Consider the following 27,928-nt stretch of genomic DNA (forward strand, 5'->3'; position numbering starts at 1 on the left):
CAAAAAACCCCCCCCCCGCCCCCCCCCCCCCCCCCCCCCCCCCCCCAGTGGGATGCGGGAGAGAATCAGAAGGAAAAAAGTAAAACTCGTGGGTTGAGATAAGAACAGTTTATTAGTTTCTTCTTTTCTGTTCTATTAATGATGATAATAAAATGATGATGATGATGATAATATGACAATAATAATAGTAGTAGTAGTAGTATTGGAATATACAAGTGAGGCACAATGCCATTGCTCATCACCTGCTGACCAATGCCCTGTTAGTTTCCTAAGCAGTGATCCCGCCCTGGCCAACTCCCCCCAGTTTATATACTGGGCATGACATCACATGGTAGGGAATACCCCTTTGGCCAGTTTGGGTCAGCTGTCCTGGCTGTGTCCCCTCCCAACTCCTTGTGCCCCTCCAGCCTTCTTCCTGGCTGGGCATGAGAAGCTGAAAAATCCTGGACTTTAGACTAAACACTACTTAGCAACAACTGAAAACATCAGTGTGTTATCAACATTCTTCTCATACTGAAGCCAAACCATAACGCTATACCAGCTACTAGGAAGACAATTAACTCTATCCCAGCTCAAACCAGGACAGTAACTGATGTGTTATTTGTTTTTCTGCTCACTGTTAATATTGAAAAGACCTTGTTAAATATAATAATGCTTATTTCAAAGACTTGAACCTTATTCTAACACCCTTATCCCAAAATCTAACTCGTTGAGCACTTTTTCCTTTATTCAAATTTGATAGCTTCATGACTTCAAAGAACTTGAAAGTTAGTTGTATAACTAATAATTGAAAGTACTTCCACAGTGCCTTGTATCTTGTCTTTTCAATGTAAGCTTCTTTTACGTGCACCTCATAGTGTCTTAGCAGTGTCGAAGTACCACATAAAAAATCTTGTTTTAAGAAGTAATTTTTTTGTTGTAAAGGGTTGATAAAAACAATTTATATGCAAGATGATAAAATTAAGTAGTAAAATATAACATGAGAAATCTTCAAATTTTTATATATATATTTTTATTTTAATTGGAAAGTTTGGGATATCATCACTTTAGGTTTGAGGGTTTCCTACTGAGAGCTCAGTGGTATGTGAAATTGAAATGTAATACTTTGCACTGGTAAGAACTAATAATTTTGAGCACAGAATTCTCTAATCTTGGAGGTTCCTGATGTTGTGTAGAGATGTATATCAAGCAATTAAGTTAATAATTAACTCATTTTCTAAGTAATTGAATACTGGTACTGTTGTGAGCGATGGAAGTCACTGTTGAGAATGTGCTAAGTAATTCTTGCAGCATATATTGCAAATAATAAATGTGTTGTTTGTTTAATGGATTATTGTCTGGCAAAGGATAAATGAATAGTGCACAGCATTTTGTGGAGTCTTGCACTTCTTCAGATATCCTTGTGAGAAACTGACAACAGTGCTGTATTAGCCAGAGTACAATTAAGTCCTTTAACTTGATCCTTTTACTGGCAACTGTATAATTCATATATTAGGAGTTAAGATTGCCCCCTTCCCCCCCCCCCCCCCCCCCCCATGTTGCATAAATGATTGATCCTGTTCTTATTGTCTTGTAAAATATGTTCTTTGTTAGACCTCAGTATTACAAGATAATAGAAGAATGTGTATCACAGATAGTATTGCACTGCAGCGGCACGGACCCGGATTTTAAATGTAGAGGAAGAATGGATGTGGATTTTACTCATCTTATTGGTTTGTATCCTATAAGCAATTTTACCTTGTTTTACTGAAGTGCGTGTTTTTCTTTGTATTCTTCTCTCTAGGCTTAAGTTGACTGAGTGAACTTTTTCAGTTTTCTGGAAATAGGTGTACTTGTGGAGAAGGCCAGAACAAACTCTACAGCCTTTAATAAAATGACACTGATGAAGTTTGCTTCTCCAAATTTGTCTTGTCTTCTATCTGAATACAATAATCTTAATAACCAAAAATTGCTTGTCCGTAATTTCTGTGAATTTCAGGTCTGTTATAAATATCAAAATTTACATTAGCATTAATTGTTAGTCAATATATAATAGTTATATGGTTCATTCTAAGAATATTTTCTGTAATATTTTACAAGTATTTGAGGTTAGTGTAAGGTAAAATAATCAGTTAAAGCATTGAGGGACTGTGGATGTTCATGTCATGTGGGAAAGAAGCAGCTGCATAAATACTATATAATTTTAAATGGCAGTTACCAGCATTTAGAGGTGTCATTTTATGCTTTTCTTAAGATTGGTGGGGTAGACTTTATTCTTGAAATACAGGGACATCTCTAGACTAAATATTTCATAGGGGGAGGTAATTGCTCTCGGAGAACATATTCATTTGGGAAGATGGTTTTTTGGTGATGTGACAAAAGGAGCAAAGAAAGGATGTTGTACAGGTTGACTTTGGTGGGGGTGGCGGGGGGAAAGAAATTGCTTTCTAAAAGGTATCCTCCATATCTAAGAAGTATTTCTGCATTTTTCTATTCACTTACAACTCTAGATGTGTGATCACTTGATCTTATATCACCTTGCCTTCTGTTTCCATTGACCTACTAGTTTTAGGGATAACTGGTTTGTCTCTCCATGCCAGTTCCTACCTATAATAGTTACTTGTGTTTACCTCACTTATAAAATGCTTAAGAGTTCTACTCTGCATGAAAAGTCAATAGAAGTGCTTTGTACCTTTGTTGAGTAAAGAAACCTGTGCTTCACAGTCTGTCCAAATTCTCCTTGCCTATGAAATAATTTTATTGAAATAAGGTACTGCTTGATTTTGGATTCCTAATCTGGAAAGGAGGCTTTCTGATTTGAAACCTCAGAAGTAACTATTACTTCATACTAGTGTAAAAATCCTTTTTTTTTTTAGTTGTGGATTAATGTAAAGGAGAAGGGCATGCAAACTTAGACCTGTCAGAGAACCACTATGAAGATGATCTTTAAGGTCCCTTCCAACCCAGACCATTCTCTGATTCTATATTCCTTGGTCATGTGTCCTCACCACTTTCCTTATATTTACAGATTTTGCTCTTCAAAATAACTCACCAAATGTTTGGTCAGAGCAACCGACTAATTAATTGTATTTTTGGTCTGTTGCTTTTGTTTCATGGGGTCATAGAGTAATCATGGTAGGAAAGCACCTCAGAGCTGTTATACGTTTTACCTGACTTCTGTGTGGTATTTTATTTAAATTCTAGATGCATGTGTAGACAAAGCAAAAGTAGAAGAGAGTGAAAAGAAAGCAGCAGAATTTTCCAGAAAGGTAAGTCCTAATCATCACTATTTTTGAGGTATGGAACAGAAGCCTGACAGGAACATAGTAGGCTTGTTTCACAGTAGGCAGCTGGTGGAAACTGGGAAATAGAGTATCTCACAGGCAGGATGTTCTTTTACATTTAATAGCTCTGCAGGTTTTGGGTTTTTCTGTGTGTGTGCAAGGCTCGGATTCCAGCTTGCTTTGAATTTAGAAGCAGATAAGTAGTATTAGCTGTACATATCCTTCAGTTGTATTCCTCTGCTGTAGACAACATGGGAAGACAAGATGGAAAAATTCCACTTGTCGCTATTCTGTCCTGAAATACTTAGGTATTTAACGAAGTGCAGCTATATGCTTAAAAAAGAAAAATAACAATTGTGGGGGGGAAATATTCATAACTCTCCATCTAGTTTTGGTTTAGAACCTGAAGAAACATATTGAAAAGCAGTGTAATTTAATGTTTGAAAAAGCATCAACTCCTTAGGCACAGAGATGCAAACATTGAAATACTGCTTTATTTCCTTATAACACCCATGATATATTATTACATTATGAGGGAGAGTAATTTATTTCCTTATTATTCACATTTAGGAATCTTGCAGTGAATTTTGGAACCTGTTTTGCTAACAAATTTATTGTTCTGGTCCAGTTCTTTTTTAGAATCATAGAATCATTTAGGTTGGAAAAGAACTTGATGATCTTAAAGTCCAACCATAAACCTAACGCTGCCAAGTCCACCACTAAACCATGTCCCTGAGTGCCACACCTACATGTCTTTTAAATACCTCCAGGGATGGTGACTCAACTACTTCCCCGGGCAGCCTGTTCCAATGCGTGACAACCCTTTTGGTGAAGAAATTCTTCCTAATATCCAGTCTAAACCTCCCCTGGCGCAACCCGAGGCCTTTTCCTCTTGTCCTATCACTTAGATATAGAAATAGAATCATAAAATTTGGAAAAGACCTCTAAGTTCATCAAGTCCAATTTAATAGGAACTTGGTAACTAAGTCCTTTTTCGGTGATGGGCAGTTTTCATTTATTACTAGATACAGGACAGGTTAGACATTTAAAATTATTTCTATAGGAAGAATTCCAGCTCAGTATATTTCTTGTAATAAAATTTTTGGGGGGTGTTTCTAAAGAAATTGATACTTATCCTTCTACTTTATCACTATTGGTGTTTGTGCTGAAAGTATCTTGCTACCATGTGTTTTCTCAAGTTACTTTAATTCCTGTTTCCTAGATTATGTTAATGGCTAATTTGTTAATCTCAGCTCATCACATGCTGCCTAAGGATATGAAATGCTGAATGTACTATATTAGCTGCAGTAATACTGAAGTTCATATACCATGTTGTTGTGTATTAAAAGCATTCAAAATTTTGATGTTTGGTCTGGTCTAAGAAGCCTTTTGCGGACCAAAAGGCAGTACATGTTCTTGAACACAATAATTAAAAATTTCAGATTAAGAGTTGAATGAAGTAATTAGCTTTTCTCTCTTCAGTGTTAAATGTGGATGCATTTTTAATAGGAGCTATGGTGTCTGAGCTTTATAGAAAGAAAATTATTATGATGCTTTTCCGGCAGAGTTATTTATCATAATGTACTTTGTTAGTGGCAGTCAACGGGTTCTTACTGGTGATAAGTTGCTTTGTCCTGTGGAAGAATGAATTACAGAAGCTTTCAAAGATGCTAATAATCTCTTAAGCCTAGCGAACAGTAGCAGGAAGAAAATATACAGCAAATTTCTGAAAACCATGCTGTAAACTGGACTTCCATTTTATACGGGGACATCAAGACTGAAGGGATCACTGACTTATTTGGATACCTCCTTTCTTATGTTACTTTATGGATGATACTGCTGAAGCAGCACACATCTCTTCAGATTTAAGCTCACTGCATGACGTGTATACTAGAGTTTAGTTTGAGAAGTCTACAATATTCTGTTGGGGCAGAACAAACCTGTTGAACTTACAGCTCTACTCATTAGCTGGATCTGAGTGGTTCTGTGTCATGACTTATTGATGGAAGAAATTATGTGCTACTAGAAGAACACATACTGGAAAAATACTCTTTTTTTTTTTTTTTTAAAGTTAAAAGTGCATCTATTGCTCTAGTCTGATATTGTTCAAAGAATTCCTGAATGTATAATATCTAGTGTGGACATCAATGGACAAACACTTTTGTGTTGTTTAATCATTACAGTTTGATGAAGAGTTCACAGCTCGACAGGAGGCACAAGCAGAGCTTCAAAAACGAGAAGAGAAAATCAAAGAACTTGAAACAGAAATCAAACAGCTACGAACCCAGGTAATAATCACAGTAAGTTCCACAGTTGAATTTTATTTTATTTTATTTTTTTATTTTATTTTATTTTATTTTTTATGAATTGAAAAGAAATTACCCAGGAGTGTGTTGCCTCTATGGAGGTTTGAAATCTATGTTAGAGTTGTATTGATTTCTTTTTAAGGTAGCATAAACTACTATGGATAGTTAATGGAGGTAGCATTTTTTCAAATAGTAGTATATTCAACATCTGTTACAGATACTTGCTTTATTGAGGAAAAATTTCCTTAGGCTATGAAAAGTTTGAATCTAGCCTGGGTTGTTTTTTCTCCAAGTACTTGTTTATGCTTTAACATTACTTCTGTATGTTGTGCAGAAAGTGATTGTTTTAGAAGGCTTTATACTTGAATTGCAAAGGTGGAAATCACAATAGCTGTGCGTGCACAATATGCATACCTTTCAGCATGTGCATGCAGTTGATAACGACAATTATTATTTTTTTTTTTAAAACTCTGGATATCAGACTGTAGCCATTTCTAAAATGAATATTACGCTAGCTTTATACAGTCTCATAGGTAAATATAACAAAAAACGCAAGACCTTATGGAAGTGGAAGGTGATACTTAATTTCAGCAAAGCTGACTGTACTTGCATTGATTTCCTCATAAATTTTGCTCACAAGCACCAAAACTGTATTTCCAAGTGATCTGTCTGGGATCACTAGGGAAGCAGAGAGGAGAAGAAATGCTGCCTCTTGAGCCCTCACAACATCTCTTGGGTTTCTTTTGTTTAATGACAGTGAATTGCATTTCTGACAGGCCTTTTATACCCCTTATCAAACCATAGTAACTGTTGGTTCGTCTTTTTGCCTCAGCCTGGCTTATTTCCTACTCCTTCAATATTAGGCAAGGTCTGCCTGTTGCCTTTTTTCTTCATCGTGACTGTTTTAATGCCTATGGTCTCACTTCCTGCTTGGATAATAAGAGGAAAAATAGCATATGGTGTGCCGTAACCTGGTTGTCGTTATCGTGCTTTCAGGATGCTGGTCTTTTGCTGGCGAGATGTCTGTGCTATAGCCTTATCAGAGCACTGGTCTTTGTGTCTTAATGTAAGCACATTACATTGCATTTCACAGTGGGATTGCTTTCATTGTGTCCTCTGCTATCATTACAGTTGGTCTCGTAACTTGTGGTGTCTTACGGTTTCTTATTCTGTTTTCACACACAGACACTTCTGTTCATACTTCATTCTTACCAATTTTGATGTTTGTTACAAATATCTACAAGACAGTGTTACACTGAAATTTGACAATCTGTTTTAATGAGTTCACCAATTGTTGCATTACAATGCGTGTAGTAGTTCATGGGAAACACGTGCCTTGTGCAAAGCCAAAAATTTATTTTCGGTCCGATTAATTATTAATCCTGTTATATTGATTCTAAGATAGTTCAGATGACCCAGGCATCGTGGTTCATTCACAATAATGGCACAATTAGAAGTGATACACATTAACTTTCTGGTATTTATGCCTTTTTTAATCTAGTGTTATGCTCCCCATACAATATATTGTGGCACTTATTTTTAGATGCACTCAGATTTTTCTCAGATTGATCTCCCCCCCCCATCTTGCTTCCTTTAAACTAGAAACAGTAAATAATTGCATGGGGAAATAGTATGCAATTCGGATTAAATGGGCAGCCTGTATTACATAATAATTTTGTAGTAAAAAAATCAGTTAGTAGAGGAAATAAAATATGAGGTGGTATGGCAGTTTGTGCATAGATCCTGATGCTGCTTTTTAACAGATAGTCTTGAAGGACAAAAATCTGTGAGGAATTTGTACTAGTCTGGGATCATGTTATCACTACAGAAACCCGTCTGATTGAACATGCTGCTGTGTCTCTTAGTTGTTCCTCCTGCAGCTTATTAGAGTGGACACTGCAATTGCTCTTTCTTCCTATCACTGCAGAAACAACTGCAGACAGAATTAAAAGAAAGCATGATTGCTTTGGGTTATTTTTCCCCCCAAACAAGACATCAGGATAGTTATGAACAACTGTGGTCCCATAACCTCTTGCACTGCAATAGCTGCTTCAGTGATTTCTGTGGAAAGTTTTCCACCAGCAGATCAGTGTTGTTAAAATTCAGCGTGGTTATTGCCATCCCTGATGCCCCAGCTTGCCAGGATATCCTAAATGGGATAAATGTTTTGTGTATTGTTAAGAAATAAAATGCTGTTCTGTTCACTTAAATGTTACTGCTACTATTAAATTTTCTTTTAAAATGGAAACAATTTGTTTTTATAAAAATGCTAGGTTATTCAGTTTACTTGGCAGTTTTATGGTACATGGTATAATCTATTGTTATTGCTTCTCATTTAAGTAGGAGAATGGTGGAATTTCTCACTTTCTTGAGGTATAGTTGACTACAAGGCATCCTAGTTGGTTCAACTTCATATTAAACTTTCTCCCCACCCTGATGAAGAGTTCCTCTTTTTTATATTTCAGGGTCCAGCCCTGACAGGTCAACTGACAGAAGTAGCATCGTTACCTCCAACCCTACCAAGTGAGAATGCGCCACCTCCTCCACCGCCTCCGTTACCTGGTGGAGCAATACCTCCTCCACCACCGCCTCCGTTACCTGGTGGAGTAATGCCTCCGCCGCCGCCTCCGCTGCCCGGTGGAGCAGCACCACCTCCACCGCCTCCACTACCTGGTGGAGCAGCACCACCTCCACCACCTCCGCTACCTGGTGGAGCACCACCTCCTCCACCACTGCCTTTTGGTGGGCCTCCAATGCCACCAGCTCTTGGAGGTGTTCCTTTTGCTCCCTTTCCGGTGATACCAGCGTTACCACATGGGATGAAGGAGAAGAAAAAGTATAAGCTGGAAGTCGCAATGAAGAGAATCAACTGGTCAAAGGTATTACAATGTTTGTTTTTATTCCCATTCATAAAAAGTGGCTTTTGAGGAAGAAGGAGGTAATGCGCTAGGGTTTACATTAGATTGTTAATAGTACTCATGTTTGGGGAATTCATTCTATTCTTTATCCAAAACATTTCTGATGCAGTGATTGTGATTCAATTGGTATTGGTTTTCAAAGACACCTTATTCTATGGGGTAAGCTCTAAGTGTTTAATGCTGCCAAGAGCCCATAACACCCCATATTCTGGGGCTATCTGTAGCTAAGAGCTCTCAAAATTTTGGCTGATTTTGTATAGAGTTAAGTTCTACATGTTTTCAGCCGTAAAAGATATTTGACTTGCCAAGTGGGCACTTCAAAGGTAAAATGTCTTGTTTAAAGCAGGTTTAAGTTATCAAACAATTAAAATGTTTACTTTATAAATCATGTTACTAGTTTTTCAGAGAAAAGTTGAATTAGTTAAAGTATTGCTGGGGTTTAGGACAGGGGGAATGAATCTTGAAGTAGACAACTGGGTGGAAGACTGTTGGGAAGACTGCCATTTAGGTACTTAGACAATCTGGCAGTTGGCAGAAAGAAGGATCTTGAGTCAAGGCATAACTACAGCTGTTTGCTTAATTGAAGCAGCTGTGTCTGAGAAATGAGAGAGGATGTTGAGAAAGGAGATGTATTAAGAGGTTTTAGTTGAGTCTCTAGGTATAAAATGCAGTAAAACTTGGTATGAATGGGTACATGGCATTTTGGAAGACAACGCGCAGCAGAACTCTGACTTTAGTTTTGCCTTCTCTGGGTAAAGCTGTGGGAGCCATAAATTATGTGGTTTATGATTATTTTTTTTTCCTTGCTTTCTGAGGGCAGGTTGAAAGTGGATCAGGCTGTTAGACACTAATTTTACGTTTGGTATCTTCTCAATAAAACAGTGCACGATTGCTTTGGTTATGACTTCTGTGAATTTATTTTAGAAATGAAGTATGAGTGAAACCACTATGGTGGCAATTCATTGGGTTTTCTAGTTTAGTTTTAAAAACCTTGCATGAAACTCAAAAACTTGACTAGCGTAAAAAGACAAGGGTGGGAAGGCATTGGCAAAAGTATTTTTCCTAATTAAAATAAATAATTCTATACTTACCATGATAATAAGTATACAGACTTAAACTACTAAAATCTTCTGTTTAAGGGAGATGTCTTGACATGAGGTTAAGACTTATTTTAAGATCAGTCTTCTGAACAAATACAGTAATTTACTATAAATTAGAGCATCTAATTAAGAAATGAAGCCGATTATTTTGTGTTCACATTTCTTTTGTTCTTGTGATACGTTCTGGAAGTTTGAAAGGAAATTTGACTTTCATTGCCTTACCTGCCTGTCAATGATAGTTTTACTACAAAACACACTTTAACAGCATTTTTCTTTCTCCGAGAAAGGCAGGTGTTTACCCTGTTAAGACTGTTGCCAACTTATCAGAAGGTTCTAAAGGCAATGATGTTATTAAATATCAGTTTTTATTGTAAGCATTGAAGAAATTTTTACTAGAGTGAATTTTTAGCTATTTAGTTCTGTGTAAAATTATTACTGCATTTGATTTAGCAGTAAGTGGTTTGATATTAAACTTGAGTTAAAGTCATGGCTCTATTAGAATTGTGAAGCCGATGTTCCTTCCCTCTCCTTTACAAATATAGTTGATACTGTATACTATAATGAATTTTTAAATGAGATTCTTGTTGACAGAACGTTGCATTTGATGCTTGACGGATGAGTATCCGAGGAAGCTACCTTAGTTCCAATACAAAATTCTTCTAAAAAAGGCTGTGGGTTGTACATTGCTGAGCAAGAGATTTCTTCCCATGAGAGCTTTGAGAGAATGTGTGCTAAGCTCAGTGGATTTATGTAGTGACAGCAGGAGATGGCAGTAGGTAACTGCTGTGTGTTATTTCTCTTTTGGCCCCGTCGTGAGGGCAGGTCTGAGAGGACATCTGTGACTCCTCTGAGGTATGTGGAGTATGATCGGTGGGTGAATACTCACTGAAATTCATAGTTCTGCAGAGAGTTGCTTGTATTGCTGGTCAGTATCAAAGCAGAGTGAAAAACTGCGATGACCCAAACGAAAAGACAGGGCACCACTCTGTTAGGTGCGGTGAATGTGAATTGTGGCTTTGTATTAAGTTGCAGTATATCCAAACCATTAGGAATAGTTTTAAAGCAGTTTTCAAACATAGATAACAGCATGCTACTTAATGTGGAAACCTTCTTGGTTCATGATGTCTAATGTAGTTGTAAGTTCAGAGAATGCCTGTGTCTGTGTTTATAATGGTACCTGCGGGTATTAATCTGGGATGTTTCTTGCTCGTTTCAGATTAGTAATATGCTAGGGCAGGGTTTTGGCCACTGGGAGGAGCTATGGGACTGCTCAAGTGACATGGTTGGGCACCATTAACTTCCAGTGAATGCGAGCTTCTGCACAGTCTTTACATGGTTATATTTAATCAAATTTCCTTTTTCAAAACAACTTAAAATATAAACATTTACTTGAGCAGTAAACTGCAAGCACAATGTCTGATTTGCAGAACTAACCTGTAAGAGCAGTTACTAGTTATTACTTGTCTCCCAGTAGAATTGGTCACTTTGTGACAAGAGAAGTTATGTAAGTATCCAGGTGTGTGTTTGCATATGTGTTACTTTTAAATCCCTTTTTGATCAGTATAGCCACTGTTTCTTCCATATAAAGGAAATAAATTTGGGGTACTAGATAATTGCATCTATTTTCAAGACTAAACCCATCACATCTTAAAGGCAGCTCGTGGTTGGCAGTTTTTTAGTGGTATAAAATGTGATAGACATATTGAGGTTTGCTGTAGGAAAAAACACATAGATCACCAAATCATCAAGGCAATTTAAAGGAGGACCTTCATATATTGCATGTCATCTGGTTTGAGCTCTAGCTTTGACTTCAGTTAGTTTGACTGGATATCTGCTACTTGTCAAGGTACTAAATCTTTGTACTACTAGCTAGTGTGTGACACTTTCCTTGAAAACCATATTCTATTTCAATAGTGTGTTGGTACCAAGAACTTAGTAAAATCAAATTGTTGACGAAAGTGAGCTGTTAAGTGGCTACAGATGGTCATTGCTGACCATAAGTTGCAATTTAGTATTGAACAACTGTTGAATGTGTAATTTAAATTGCATGCTGAAATAGTGCAGGTTTTTTTGGGGGCACTTCACAGCTGGTAAAACTGTTGGGAAATTCATATGGATGTAGATATGCATCTTTCTACAAAGTTGGGTGGTACCACATTGTCCTGGATGGAGCTGGATGACATGTGATGCCAGATGTTGCTCCTGGCTGAAGATGCTCCATCTTTTCAATATGAAGCTTCTGAAATGCATCACATCATTGCATAGCAATAACAGTCCTTTGTAGACTGTTGTCACTATATTGCTAGGACACAGGATCATGTCCATCGAGCTCTTACATAGCTGATCTACCCTGCCAGACACAACGGAATTTCACTTTTAAGAGTATATGTAAACATGAATAGTCTTAGGGAAACAGCACAGGACTGTGTTTGGAAATCATTCTATTTTTTCCCAAGGGGTTTTTCAGATGGTTCAAGGTAAGTTGTTTTGTATCATTTCTGAATGTATACCGTCACCATGTCAAGGAAAACCTTCCAAGAACTAGTAATGACAGAAGTTTACTGTTGGAAGAGGAACTAGGCTGTCCTCTGATATTTTTGAGTAAGTGATCTTAATTCTTCTTGAGTCTTTCTAAATAAAAAGTAAGCTTAGGTTTTGTGTTCCTCTAAATTCTGAAGTGTTGAATAGTGAAATGGCTTGCTCTTTGGAGTAACAAATAAGAGCAGTATCATGAATGATTAATCCCACTAACTTTGGAAGGAGGAATCTAGAAGGTTGAGATAAAACCTGTGTAGAAATGCATGTCATGTCAATTTATAGTTTCTTTTACCATAAGAATTAATGTTTATACCTTATCTTTAGTACTTTGTCACTGGATTTCGAAGTATTTGGAAATGTGCTAAAATAATCTGAAAGTGTATCTAACAGGAGTAGTTTAAAAACAGGGTTTCAAAATATTTAAGCAGAAGGATATTTAAAATAGTCAACTATGGTTTTAAGGTATTGATTTCAATAAATTTTAAATACATTTGAAACTCTCTTTACTTTTTCTGTCTGTAATTCTTATAATCTGCATATTAGGATAATTGATAACTTCTTTATTGTGGGAGGACGAATTAAAAGTATCGAGGAGGGGGGAAGACTGTAAATCTCTGGTTTCGGTTAATGTGCATCAGTGTGCCTTCTTAGAGCTACAGTATGGTATGACAGTGCTGGAAACTTCAGGCCCATTACAGAGAATTGTAGATGAGGGTGACATTACAAGTAACTGTAGAGAGAGCAGCAAAATGAAATTGGTGAGGGATTTTCTTTTTTTTTTTTTTTTTAAAGTATAATTCTCAGTGCATTTCCAGAAAACTGAACAGTTTTTTTAGAATATTAACTTTAATGCTTCTGAATTTAAAAGGAATTGTATGGTCCTGCTGTTTTTTTAAAACATCTGTACAATATATCTTTAACCTCCAGCAAACCACACCAATATATTATATTTTTAAAAAGAAAAAATGGACTGTTTTAAGTAGCCTAGTTGTATTATTAAAAAGAAACAAGAATGTATGAGTTGTCATGCTGGAAAAGATGCTCATGTATTACTTTCAGGAATATGGCACTACCCAATGTTTGAATCCAGAGTTTTGGGGTAGTTTTTTTACTTTGAAATTCACCTAGCCATATAAAAGTCCTTTTAGTTCATGTACTCATACGAATCATTTGAATTATACAATTTTGTAACCTTTAAAACCCTTATTAAAAAAAAAGCCACTCCCCCTCCTATGAAATGTTTGTCTGTTGAAGATTTTTTACCTTTGAGTGTCCTTGTCCTCTTTCTGTTTAGAAGATTACTCTCTTCAAAGCTTCCATCATAGTTTTCTGGATTTTTTTAAAACTTTTTTTCCTCCCTTTGAAATGAGCTCTAATGTTTTAGAAATGCATTTCCACCTGGGCTTTTAAGAAAATTTTTTGTGGCTATTATTTCAGTTAGCTTCTCTTATTATCTTTGACTTCCAGATTTTTATATTAACCCCTTCTATCTGTTTGGGTATTTCCATCTGGACTTTTTTTCCTTATAGAATATAGGTTTCATCACAGATTTATATTTTGGTGATTTTTGGGGGTGGGGGGTGGGTGGGGTGGTGGAATTTGTCTGCCATTGACAATATCATTCTGTCCTGAACTTGCTCCTCATCTTTGACTCACCACTGCTTTGTCTGGTTAGGATAGTTTCTCTCCTGCAATTCATTTATCTTCTTCATTTATTTAGGCATGTCAGTTAAGCAGGGAAAAATTTCTGCCATACGTGTAACTTGCGCTTTCTACACTCAATTGTCCTTGTTAAGTAATATCTGATTCTAGAGTCAGTTGCACTAGTTTTGTAACTGTGAAACATACTCAGACTACCATCCTGTAAACATATAGAAAAATAAGATTTGTAGTTTATAATACATATTTGTCATTACAGCCAATTTCATTGTAATCAATTATGTTCATGTGTTTATAGAAATAATTTATAAAGTGCACATCTGAACACTGTGTATGACAATGGAAAGTAACTGCAGATGGACACTTTGCTTAAGTGCTCTGGGAACAGTGCCAAAAATCTCCTGCATACTGGAGAAGAGGAAAGTCCCTCTGAACATAACTTTTAAGGAGCTATCATTTTGGGAACAAAATTCTTTCTGTTTAATTTAGTGCCTTTTGTTGTAACTGTCTTCACCATTAGTGTTGGATTAAGATAGTTTTTAAAAATGTCTTACCTGCAGCTGGTGATAAAGCAGCTACACATTAACAGATTGATCATATTGTGAAAGGCGGAGGACCGATGCGTTGCAGTGAAATCCTAGTGAGGCTTACAAGTATAATATTTATAAATTTAGAATAGAATCATAGAATCATTTAGGTTGGAAAAGACCTTCAAGATCATCGAGTCCAACCATCATCCCTGCCCACTAAACTATGTTCTGGAGTACCTTGTCTACGCACTTTTTGAATACCTCCAGGGATGGTGACTCAACCACTTCCCTGGGCAGCCTGTTCCAATGTCTGACAACCCTCTCAGTAAAGAAATTTTTCCTAATATCCAACTTAAATCTTCCTTGCCGCAACTTGAGGCCATTTACTCTCGTCCTATCATTAGTTACTCGATAGAAGAGAGCAGCACCCACCTCACTACAACCCCTCTTCAGGTAGTTGTAGAGAGTCATAAGGTCTCCCCTCAGCCTGTGTATCCTTTGTATTCTTGTGTATCATCCTGAAGTTAAATAGCCCTTGAAAATTAATAGGCATTTAAACAAACTTGTAAACAAGAATTGATAAGACTTTAAAAACAGGAAGAGGAACATATTTTGAAAACAAAATAGCTGTTTTGAACCATACATGAAGAGTAAAATTGGCTTTCAGCTTCTATGTTGCAGAGTACTTTCTTCTTTTAATACAGTATCAAATAAGGTACTGTAATGAAATCTGTGTTTCCATTTTTCAAATGTTTAAAAAAAGTGATATTAAGTATAAAATTATTTCTGATGTTTAAAAAGATAATTCTTCCTACAGACTTAATATTGAGTCACTGAAAGGTCTGCATTGACATATCATTTGCAAATAAGGTATTCCATACTCTGGCAGTGTAACAAAGACTATTCCTTTTACAGTTCTCAAGCAGCAGGGCTGCATATCAGTGGTGAAGAACTTGGGAACTGTCTTGAACATAATCAAGAGAAGGCTAGAACACTTTCAAACCCAGATGCTAATATGTTATCAAGCCTGTTTGGAAAACTTGTTGAATGGGAGAAATATAATAAAAATCATAGCGTGGATAGGAGGCAGTTCATCTGATTATGTTTTGTTCTGGAAGCATCTTTAAGAGAACATAATAGCTGGAACATAACTAAATTTAATTCATTGCAATTATCACAAAAGTCTAGTAGCATCGGCTTTAACTTGACTATTGTAAATACTAGTTATTAACTCTGGAGATGCCATTTTTGTTTCAGATTGAGCCTCAAGAGATAGCAGAAAACAGCTTTTGGGTAAAAGCTGAAGAAGATAGATTTGAAAACCCAGAACTGTTTGCAAAATTGGCGCTTACCTTTGGAACCCAAATGAAAGGTACATTCTTCTTTTACTTTGTATTATGCTTTTATTAAGTTTAAAACTGTGCAATGACAGTCTCTTTTATGCTTTGTGCAATGCTATGGAATTCATATAATGGTTTATAGCAGGAAGATGATTTAAAATATATGTTTTTATTAAGCATAGCTGTTTATTACAGGAATTGCTCCTCCCTCACAGCATAAGGGGAGGAACCTTTTCTAATAATACGTCTTAAGTGCAGGGTGTGTTGCAGGCTGATGTGAATTTTCTTCAAATTAAATTATAATTAAATTCTAATCCTAAAATTATGCTTATCTGCATTAATATTCCTAGCTGCAGGAACTGTAAGTTTTCAGGTTCTTTTAGATATTCCACCTGTGGAAGGTTTGTTGTGTAACAAAAATTTACTTGCTTGTATCACACTGCTAAATCAAAGTCCTCATGCAGTTGAATCACAAAGCCACAACACTATAATATGCCTACTGTCATGATTCTGGAATATGTGAGATGAAACCATTGTTCTTTTCAAAGTTCTTGTGTTGGTGTCCTTAGTCTTTGCTTTCACTTTTTTTTTTTTTTATATACTATATGCAGCTCTCTTTTTAAGAAAAAAGAGGTCTTTACATATATTCTTCTAATTAGTATTTAAATTTGTGTTGTATAATCTAAGAAGCACACCCTTCCCAAGTTATATACAGTTAAACTGCACTGTTACTGTTATTAGTGAATGATATAAGGTAGTTTTCAAAGGTTTGAACATGTGAGTGCACACTCTTTAAACTGTTTGCATAATACCATAGGGAAGTGTCAGATAGTCTACCGATTTTTATTGGAACACGGTGTGAAATAGGCCTGTTTGACTACTAGAGATAACAATACAGTGAGAATAAAAACCATGCTGGTCTGTCACGTGTAACTGAGGCTGCTCAGTATGTCATGTAAATAACTCTTCTGCTATTGATTTTAGATGAAGAAAATAATTTCTCAAACACTTAATTCTTTCAATGGGAGATACGATGACAATATTTATATCTGGAGTTGGGAATGCAGTTACTAACAACTGAGTATTGGTTATGATTTTGATACTTTAATACTATCCTCAGCTCTTCATGGCTTTCAAATGGTCTTTGAGTAATTCTGAAGCTGCACACAGCTTCTTCAAGTCTTTTCATTATTAGCCATAGTTAATGGTAAATTGATCAGTATTTCATATGTGACCATTTACCAGTAATTTGTTTCAGGCCTGAAGAGAAGCAAGTACTGCTGAAGAACGGTTCAATAACAACTTAGGAGCTAATGAGGAAGCCTAACAAATTAGAGTCCAAGAAGTGTTAGATACTGAAAGAATGAATTTCTGATCTAGCTACAGATCTTATGTCCATTTATCAACCAGTTAGAATATGATATACTTTAGGGATGTGCAGTTCTTGGAGGTGGATGGAGTGAGATGTGTCAAGTGTTGATAGGCCAAATTTGAGTAAGCAAACACACACTTAGGATTTTGAAGTGAATGTATGTACTGACTGTGAGCATTTTGTGCTGCTGTGTTGTTTTTTTTTTTTTACTTTAACTTTTTGGCTCTGAGAATTAACAATTCATGTGATGCTTTGTATTGTAACCATAGGGAGTCTTTTGTTTTAATTCGAACCACTAGGATGGTCTCACTTCTATCAATTACTTGAGGATTTTATTCCTTCAAAATTAAGTTGTATTGCACAGAGGTTTGTGGTGTCCTGGCTGTTGTCTGAATTCCAGGAATAAGAACTGCAGTTTATACTAATACAGTGTTTGAAAAGTTAACTTGGGTTAAGGAAGGTCTTTCAGAGGACCATAACTTCCCTGAACCATTTCTTGAGTAGATTCCTTGAGTTATTTCTGAATGTCTTTTTCTGTGCTCTTTTGAAACCCCTTCAAAGAGTTAGTCATAGTTGTGTTTTTCATAAGATATACAGTTCTTTCACTGAGAGCTCATGCTCTTTTCAGTAGTCACTGAATTTGAGCCATTAGTATTCTGCTTTTACAGTGCTTCCCACTTTCTGCTCTAAATGTACAGGTATTACGCAGTAATACAAAAGCATCATCTGCAGTAATTTAACACATTTTTCCATACCAAAGTTTGTTAGATTCTTGGTTCATAGCATTGCAGTGAGATTAAAATGACGTGGAGTTCATCACTGGTTTTAGCGTGACAGCAAGACAGGAAGACCTTTAAGGGGAGGAAAGCCCTAGCAGCAGGTAACGCTTACAATGGAATGACACCCTTATTATTGAAAATGGCAAGCTTCTGCCTTGAAGTGAATTCTTTCTTTAGAAATCTGAAGAAATGTTTCTGAATTCCTGAAAATCTTCTTCATTAAAAATGCTGAAAAAAAAATCCTCTTGAAATTCTGACTTAGCTGTCTGTTTCATATGAGAGGAAATTCTTGTTGGCATAGTTGCACAGTTCTAAAACTACAAACAACAGAATTTCTCCAAATAGCTTACTGTGGTGGTAGCCTTGCAGGTATTTTTCCTGTTCTTCCTTATGTTGTTCTCAGTTAGTGGTTGTAGAAAATAACATGCCATAACGAAGGATGAGAAGACTGTTAAAAATGCTACTACGTATTACCCATGATATTAAAATCTTACTTGGCTGGCTTGTAGAGAAAGTCAGGGTTGCCTTTCTTTGAGTTCAAGTTTTTCTTAAAACTTGAAAACCTACTAGAAGTCAAGAAGAGTCTTTAGTTGCAGCACAGGCTCAAATAATTGCATTCCACAAACCACTTTTTTCTGCAACTGCTATTTGCAAAGTGAAATGTTAAATGATATTCACCATTCTTCCTCACCTTTTGCCTTAACAGCCACAAGCAGCTCATTAATCCCCAAAATACTTACTTCAAGTGTAATTTAGGGTCAAATTTCTCTTCTGCTTTAGTCCCATTTCTTGCTGTGGTCTCCCAATATATTACAGGAGAATGATAGAAGACAAATAGGAATGCATTTTATATTCTCTCAAGAGCACAGCCAGCATGTAAAATAAATAAATGGATAAGTGGAAGAAAACTGACAATCGCCAAAAGCAATTAGGATGACTTAGTGTTTACTATCTTGTATTTCATGGCATTTTGGAATGCCAGTGGGAATAGTAACTGAAGTAAAACAAATGATAGTGTACACACTTATTAAAAATTTTTAATTCCATATAGGTTGTAGCAATTAAATTTGTTTAAACCTCTGAATTCTATTGATGATTCTCTGGCACCATGAGAATGGAACTTTGGGGTTTTTCCTCATTTAACATAGTTTTGTTTTAAGGTACTCCGAGAATACCTTAATGTTGGTTGTCACTAATCTATGTGCTGCCTTGCTATCTGAGTACCACCTGTGTTCAAGGCAGGCAGCCAAAGCTGCAGGGAAGTGGTACTTCTGCAGACCAAAAGTAAAGGGAGGTGGGGAGAATTCATAAGAAGACACTTCTGAAGCACAGTTTTCATTAGTTAGTGAATTATTGCACTCATCAGTTAGCTGCTTATAAAACATAAGAATGTTTAATCCCAGAGCACCAGGAATAAAAAGGAATGAACCCTGACTGGTAACATAATAGATGCAAATTTTTTAAAGTAGTATGCATAAGGCTAGATCTTTACTTGCTACTGTAGCACTAGATATTTAATACTGATGCCTCGTGAAGATGTGGAATGTTTTTAGGTAGGTTCAAATCAGTACTAACAGTCAAACTGCAGTATTTGGTCTGTGAATCAGTTACTGAGCACAATTATGAAAACATCTGTTGTACAGGGAGCAATGGAAACATTAAAAAAGTATTCCCTTTCAGACTTCACAGGATTTTGAAGTCTTGGGGTTTAAACTAAGTTAACTGAGATCTAATTATCACTGTCTCAGTGCAGTGTGGACGGATTTTCTCTACTTTTCTTTGCGAAACACAAGTGATTCAAATAATTTATAAGGGCCTCTGACAAATGGACTCCAGGGCTTCAGATTTTCATTAGAGATCTTAGATGAGTGTTTTGAGCTTGGAACTGGGCTTCTAGATGCAAAGATGGAAACAAAGATTGTAGTCTAGCAGACTATTTTGACAAGTAAATGATATTCCAGGTTAGGCATAATTGAAAATGAATGGACAACTGTGGTGGTCGTTAATGAGTTGGGTGGTATTAAGAGTTGGGACAGTTACTGCATTGTGGGTGGCAATGAAACACATAGATGCATTATCTTTGTGTAGTGGCACAGAAGATAAGAGTAAAAATGGTATTAGTTTCCAGTCAGTTACTTTTTTTGACCTAGTTAATTCTAAGAGAGAATCTGATATCATCCAGAATTTTATTTTGTGAATCATGTGTTGCTTTAAAGTGAAAGCAGTGATTTTGCTGGTGAAAACATGCATCATCCTTTCACAGTTTTTGAGTCACGACTTGAAAATTTCAGGCTCAGTAGTATTTGGTTTGCAAAATAATCTTATCATGCATTGATTTATGTTTTGATATTTAAATAGCAAGAGGAAGGAATTCTATTGAGGTATTGTTAGCTCAACCTTTTCTTAAAACAATTAAATCTTACCTGCAAGCAACAGTCTCTTCGGACAACTTTTTTTTTTAACAAGTAGGATAACCTTTACATAGTGAGGTTTTCTCCTTTTTAAAACTTGTGTGATCAATTTTAAGCTTTGTGTGATCACACAAGTATTTTCCTAATGAAAAAAAAAATCATTTCCAGTTTATGGAGTGTGAAGAAAATGTGAAATAAACTCAATGAACAACCCTCCTTAGCTGGATTGCATCTTATCCTTGTGAGTCTATTATGTGATGTTAAGTCATTAATTTCTGTTAATACACAGTGAAATAATGAGGTGTGTTGTCAACTAAGAATGCCTTCTTGTTGATGTCTTTAGATGGTCCCACTATCCAAATTCTAGAACTAGAATAATTTTTAATTAAATGCATAATAGTAATTTTCTAATGAGAGAAATGTTGTAAAGAAGTTGTCAAGAATTTACGCTTAGTGTATTAATCCAGTCTCGTTATATGTCTCCAGAAGCTTGGGCTACTGCTTTTTGGTGGGGTTAGGGGTGCGTATGTTTGTATTGCCGTAGAATGTTGTTAAAAAAACCAACAACTAAAATGGAGTGTTTAAAATATAGGTTCTTGCCAAGAACACTAGCCTAACAGCAAATCTTTGAAATCATTTAAGCAGGTCATTTTATGTTGTGCAGCTAGAACTGTCTTTTTCTAAATTTTGCTTTTGTCACTTAACTGACATAAAAGTTTATCTTCAGCTACCAGTATAAGGGAAAAGAGCACCATCAGCAGCAGTGTGATGTCTGCAGTGCTTTGTGGAATATGATCTCAAAAACTCCCTATGTTGGTGTTTAATTTTTTTAATATTAAATACATACATAATTGTATGATGAAGTGTCTTCTAGCAGGTAAAAGTAAAGGATTAAAATGTTATGGCTCTGTAGATAAGTCGTGATACATGATATGCTTGGGGCCTCAGATAACTTTGTAATAATGTGACAATACTCTATGTATCAGGCCTGCTGCAATCAAAATCACTTTTCACTGTTTGATTGATAGTCTAATTGCAAAACACTACAAAGCAAGTTAATGCCTTCTCCCTTAAGGATCATGTTAATTTCTGGCTCTTGTAATTTAGGTTGTGTATTTTGCCAGTCAAGAATGATAGTGGTGCTCTGAAGAAATTAATTATGTGTACAGTAGATCTGTAAAGGTAGTAATTAGTACATAATAGTCTGTAACTACTGGGATTGTTGCAGTACTGAATGCATTATCCATCCACCTAACCTCAAGGGAAAACTTCTCGATCAGGGTTCTGTTGCTTCTTTATGGTTAGACTTTTAAAATACAATTCAACAATCATTTTGATATGTTTTCAAAATTGAAATAAGGTTTTAACGGCCGAGTTGTATTTTTCACACTATGGGAGTTTGAGTGAGGAAGAACAAGAGAAATACAAACTTGTACGTAAACCATAATTGAACAAAACGCGAACAAAATATTCTGCTTTTTATTTTTATATGTATAATGTAATAATATATGCATAATATAAAACATATTAAACAGCTTATTAAAATAAAGTTTTGTTTTAGTAATTACAATATGAAAACTTAGGTGGCTGTCCAGTCCTACCTTTGATATCTCCCTCTGTGAACAACTTCTAGGACTTATCTGTAGCTCAGTTTTAAAATATTAGTAATTCATGAAAAATTAGTAAAACTTTGATAGGATTAACTAAAATTTAGTTTAAATTTGTTCATGTTTTGGGTCAGTGCCAGGTTTTAGTATCTCAACTTGTTTTGTTGGTTGAGGAGGAAGAGGGCTGAAATGCGCAACTGAAAGTAGTATGAAAAGGATGTTGGAAAATTTAATAAAGAGCATAACAAACATACCAAAACAGCTGAAGAACAGTCTGGGGAGACCACATTACTTCTGAGGAAGACACAACATATGACATGATGAGGTTAAGAAAAAGGTGATGTTTAAATAACACTAAATACAGTGATGGTAGCAACATCATCTTTTGTCAACATTGTTAATAATGTTTATTTGAAGGTGATAAACACTTTCTTTTTAGGCTATAGAAGTTAGACTGTAAACAGTTGAGGAAACTGTACTTGTACAGAATTGTAAGCAGATAGTGATGCTTATCCAAATAAGTTTATTGTAAACATTATAAGGTAAATGTTCTTTTTAAAATTGTTGGAAATAGCAAGGCGACGGGCTCTAAAAGTAGATGAAGGTGGAATACTGGCAGTTACTGTACATAGGTGGTATGATAGACGTATGCAGGTGTTGCACTCAATGCTTTCATGAAAAGTATGCAAACCTTATATGGAGACTTCAACACTTACTTGTACTTTATTGAAGTGTTAAGTCTAATCAAAATACAACAAACACCATTATTCCAGTTTACGCTGATACTAGCAAACATAAACTTATCATCCACCCCTTCTTTTTTCTGATGTTATGCTCACCCATCTTCTGTCTACCTGAAGAGTGGAGATAAAATGGTGTTGCAACAAGTCATCAGCGTCTCGAGTTCTTCACCACAAGTTTTATGGTTTTACAGTGGAGATTTTGCTCCTTTTAAGTCTGCTTGGGGTTGTTCTAGCTTGCTGGTAAAATACTGTTCAAAAGATATTGACTTTTTTTTTTTTTTTTTTTTTTTTACTAGCAGATCATTGACTAGCATCTTCTGTTTGCATTTGTTGATTGGGGTAGCTTATCAAGACTTCCTTCCGGTCTGGTAAAACTTCTGTACTTTATTCTTCTCTGCCTTGAAGTGCTTGGATGACGATGTTCTAATTATAGCGAATTATTAAAACTTGAGCTGCGGTGGTCTTTTGATTGCCACCTACTTTCTGTGGATACATAGCATCTGAGGTCTAAATGTCAGCTGCTTAGACTAGTGACTTAAAGGAGAGAATGTAGGTGGGCTGCTATTCCCTCCCACTTTAACTGTTTTTTTTCCCCTTGCTCAGCATCCACAAGAACACCTTATTATACCTTAAATTTATTTTTTCCATTGTCAAGAAAAAATGCCAGAAAGTTTGAACAACTTAGCTACTTAAGTATTTGAAATTATTCTTTTTCTCCCAAAAGTTTTGTAGTACACCAATATGAAAGATGTAACTGTCTGTATTTAATTTCTTCATGGTTGTTGAACAAATTAGATCATATAAACTAGGAAGATGCAATGTCCTTAGTATATTTTAATCGGGCTTTAATTAAAACAACCCTTCTGGTTTGAACACATTTTGTTGATACTGTTAACATGCTAATTCTGTAATACCCATGTGCAAATAAATAGTGTAGTCTTACTCGTTAGCATCAGGCAGAGGATGTTCACATTATGTTCACATGTGGAAAACCCATGTGCAGTCTTCAGTGAGTTTTCTTTGAGGCCCTTTGCTGCTACTTGTTGAGCCATTGAATGTTCACAATAATTTCTGTCTTTTGAACTTTATTGTACCTTCTAATTTCTATTGTGCAAGGTACCTTTGTGCAAGAAGGGAATGTAGAACTGACTACCAAATCACCTAGTCAGGAAGGGCATTTTAAACCTATGTCTTTTGTGTTCTACATCTGATAGAAGAAAGGCTGATTTTTGATCTCCTGAAGAAAATGGTGTATAATTTTTTTCCTCCGAAACCAACCATTCTTCAAGGCTGGTGTGTTGTTTTGCAGGGTTTTTTAAAATTTCTGCAGTAACTTACACTCATTCTATTTACACCTCTGCCAGATACTGAGGAGAGGGAGAAAGAAGGAATGATTGGCTAGTTTCAGTGTAAGTCAGTAGATACTGTTGATTCAGTTGATTTTTGTTACTTCCCCTTGTCCCCCTAGTTAACAGGTATGTTTTTCTGACATGAATTCTATTATTTTTAACCCCCTCTGTGACCAGTTAGTCTGCTGAAGTAGTGTTCTTTCTTTAATCAGAATGAATGTTTTAGCTTCAAACATTCTCATTGAAATAATTAAGTTTGTATGCATGAAATGCATTTTTAGAGTTTTTATTCTGTTATCAAAGTGATGTAATATTTCAAGATTGATTCTATCTCTGTGCAGTGTTCCTCTGTGAATATTACAAAGCTTATATTCACTGTTATTCTTGACTGACAAATGACATTACGAAATATGCATCATTATTCATCAGCCCTTCCTTTTTGCTTGATGTAATGAAATATTTTTAGAGGGGAGAAAAAAGTTTTGTTTATCTTAATTTTCAGCTGTTTTTTAGTGGAGAGATAAGTAGCAGCCAAAGAATGAGGTCAGTGCACCATTAAACTTGAAGGAAAGCTGTTTGCATTAATTCACGTTTGGTACTTACACAGAAAAGGAAAAGGGATTAGTACTTTTAAAAAATGGATGTGAATTTGATATGCTAAGAAGGCCAGATCAAATTGACCAGAGAACTTAAACTTTTACAAGCTTTAAATGGACTCAGTTTTAGCCAAAGTTCTTGTAACACAGCTGTATTTGTAGGTGTGAGACAGCAAGCTTCAGTTTAATAGAGGAATCTCTAGTATTAAGCACAGATATGTTGTACTAGCTCAACTATATGCATTGCTTTGTCAAAACAGAAAGAAAAAACTGCAAACTCAATGTGTTTGTTTCTGGATTACAAACTGCAGGTGGCTCTCTTGGTCTTCTGATTAATTCTAGATGTGTATGTTTGTTTCCTTTTCCTCCTTGCCCTCTCCTTTTCAGAAGTGTATGAATCCAAACCAAAGGAAGATACTGCTTCGCATTGTAGGGTCACCAAATGTTTCTGTGTCTTATAGGAATTTCATTTAGTTAGATCGCGTGCTTAGGTAATCGGTCTTTGTATCTCAGTTTCACACAGAAGTGAAGCAGGCTGGTTTGTTTTCATCTTTCATTGTATTTGAAATTGTTGATCTTTTTCAACAACAGAATAAATTCAAGTACCATAAAGAAGAGTTATTAGTTTGCCATTTTTCATCTTTTCCTTTCCTTCTCAACTGGATTTATCCAATAGGTAAATTGTCAAAGTCAGGGATGGAAAAAGCTTTGCCTTGTTTAAATAAACTGATGCCTGAAATGATTGCCACCTAGCATAGATTTATATATGTGCGTGTCTCTATATTGTATTTTTATGTACATTTTTTAATTTCTAAATGATCTTAGAATTATTTAAATGACGATCACAGTAAATGCATAAGAATATATTTCTTGATTAAGGAAAAAAATATTTGTATATAATTACCAATGAAATAAAAGCTTTTCTGCCCAGAAGTGTCGGGGCAATTTGTGCCAGATAAGAATACCCAGTCCTGCTGTGTTCAAAGTATCAAGAGAAAAAAGGCAGAGAGAAAAAAGGCACATGTGTTCTTTGTATTCAGTTTTGCATCTCAGGTACTGAGGCTTAACTGCAGAAGTTGACTCCTTAATAGTTATACTTTATAAACAAACTTTGAGTAGTTACACAGAGAAGCACGGTTTCCAAACTGACCTTAGAATGATGCATGTAGCTTCGCTGCAGCTGGGCTATTGTTCAGGAGAATCACAAATGAGGTCTCCTAAGAATTACTTGTATGTATGTTCCTGTGTACATTTTGTTCATACGAGGAAGCCCCTGTGCAAATGGTAGCTGTTTGATAGCACCTGCTTCTGTTTAAGGGTGTGTGTGTCTTTTATTTCAAGAGCATTGGTACCCATTTCATTCATCATAGTACAAAAGGACTAAAATGAGAATAGTATTCTGAAAGGGCCAAAACAAACAAAACCTTCCAATTAGGAGGCAATGTTTGTAAATTTTAGTTGTTCATGTTTTATTTCAAATAGCATTTTAGCACACTTACCTTTCAGTAAGTTAAATGATTCATTATCTATGTGGAAGGTAATTTGTAACATTGAGTCACAAAGTAGATACTTTATTTTGAAAAACCTTACTATGTAAACTACATGTACTGTTAGTATGACCTACTAGCAATTATACTAATTTGCTAGAAGTAGCTCAGAAGCTGAATAGTCACCCTCAAATTTGTATTTAAAAACCACTGTAATGTAAGTCTCTTACTTGCTTTACTTGGAAGTGCCTGACAGTTCTGTGTTGATTATATATAACACGAATTCTATATGATAAAACACAGTGTTGTATGATGAAATGTACAGATAGGCATTGTTGTATGTATTACTGAGAACAAATGAAGGCTTTCTTTTCATAAATCACTTTGCTAATATTTTGACCACAAGTTTTGACTGTGGTGGACTAATGTGAGGGAACACTGATATTTTGTAAAGACTTTCTTTGGAGACATACAGGAAGTTTGAAATTTTATTTTAATTTTTTTTCCCCCCAGTTTGGGACTGTAGAGTTCTTTTCATCATGTGACAGTGAATGAAGACTGTAATAGATAAAAGAAAAAAATCTATTTAGACTTTCTCAGAAGTTAGGATCAGTCCCAGTTTTGTTATTTTTGTTTTGTGTATTGTCTTGTTTTCCTGGAAAATCTTTTATAAATAATGCTTTCAGAATTATCGTGTCATAGGGTTGAACAGATGCAGGAGTTTTACTGGGTCTCAGGCTGTAGTACACTTATAATTATGTCTTTTTTATGGGTCTGCTTTTAAAAGCTTTGTGGTATATTTAGAAGGGAAAAAATTGATGAGGGACAGGTCAGATAGATGCAGTTTTCCTAGATCTCTTATTTGTTATTCCTGGGGCTTCCTTTGTTTACATAATTAAATAATTAAAATTAGTATTTTTGCGAAGCATTGTTGTTTTATCAGAAGGCTTCGGATTGAGTAGTTTGGATATTATCTTGGTTAGCATTACATAAAGAGCTGTAATGTATTTGCTTTTCTGAAGCTGAAATTAAGTAGTCTGTATGTGAATTAAATTATATTCAGATTAAGAGGCAGATGGGAAATAGTTTGAGGTCTGGGATATTCGAAAGTTGCTAGCTTTATTCATTAATTGCTTTGAGTTATATCATAATGTATTCCACACAATTTCTATAGAAATCAAGTTAATTTTCAAAATCACCATTATATCTATTCTGAATCCAGGTCAAATCTCTAATGTGGAGGTGATTCCTTCAGTTATAGTTTAATTAGCACTGCTTAACCCTTTTGAAATGTCACTAGGACAAGTTACTCCACCCGACTGGAGACTCGAGGAGCAAGGATACTGTAGTGGATTTGTGTGGCAAGGTTTTGGTAGTGGGGGGGCTGCAGGGGTGGCTTCTGTGAGAAGCTGCTAGAAGCTTCCCCCATGTCTGACAGAGCCTATGCCAGCCGGCTCCGAGATGGACCTGCCGCTGGCCAAGGCCAAGCCCATCAGTGATGGTGGTGGTGCCTCTGGGAGAAGAGATTTAAGAAGGGGAAAAAAACCTGCAGCCGAAGAGAGCAGTGAGAACATGTGAGAGCAACAACCCTGCAGACCCTCAGGTTGGTGAAGAAGGAGGGGAGGAGGTGCTCCAGGTGCCGGAGCAGAGATTCCCCTGCAGCCCGTGGGGAAGACCACGGTGAGACAGGCTGTCCCGCTGCAGCCCAGGGAGGTCCACGGTGGAGCAGATCTCCACCTGCAGCCCAGGGAGGACCCCACGCCGGAGCAGGTGGATCCTTGAAGGAGGCTGTGACCCCCGTGGGAAGCCCACGCTGGAGCAGGCTTCTGGCAGGACCTGCAGATCTGTGGAGAGAGGAGCCCACGCTGGAGCAGGTTTTCTGGCAGGACTTGTGACCCCGTGGGGGACCCACGCTGGAGCAGTCTGTGCC

At 36.2% G+C, this 27,928-nt stretch overlaps 1 protein-coding gene across 4 annotated transcripts in view; it reads left to right on the forward strand.

The window, feature by feature from the left end:
• DIAPH2 (diaphanous-related formin 2) overlaps positions 1-27,928 on the forward strand; it is a 265,399-nt gene that overhangs the window by 48,328 nt on the left and 189,143 nt on the right. For 3 of the 4 annotated variants that reach the window (XM_010572431.1, XM_010572433.1, XM_010572434.1), the window contains 5 exons: positions 1,594-1,712; positions 3,184-3,248; positions 5,447-5,563; positions 8,035-8,448; positions 15,572-15,686. In XM_010572431.1, the coding sequence (XP_010570733.1) occupies positions 1,594-1,712; positions 3,184-3,248; positions 5,447-5,563; positions 8,035-8,448; positions 15,572-15,686 (830 nt within the window). The remainder of the gene's footprint in view (positions 1-1,593; positions 1,713-3,183; positions 3,249-5,446; positions 5,564-8,034; positions 8,449-15,571; positions 15,687-27,928) is intronic. The other variant, XM_010572432.1, reaches the window with a different exon arrangement.

This window comes from Haliaeetus leucocephalus, unplaced genomic scaffold (assembly GCF_000737465.1).
Source record: "Haliaeetus leucocephalus isolate CR32 unplaced genomic scaffold, Haliaeetus_leucocephalus-4.0 Scaffold340, whole genome shotgun sequence".
Lineage (NCBI taxonomy): Eukaryota > Metazoa > Chordata > Aves > Accipitriformes > Accipitridae > Haliaeetus > Haliaeetus leucocephalus.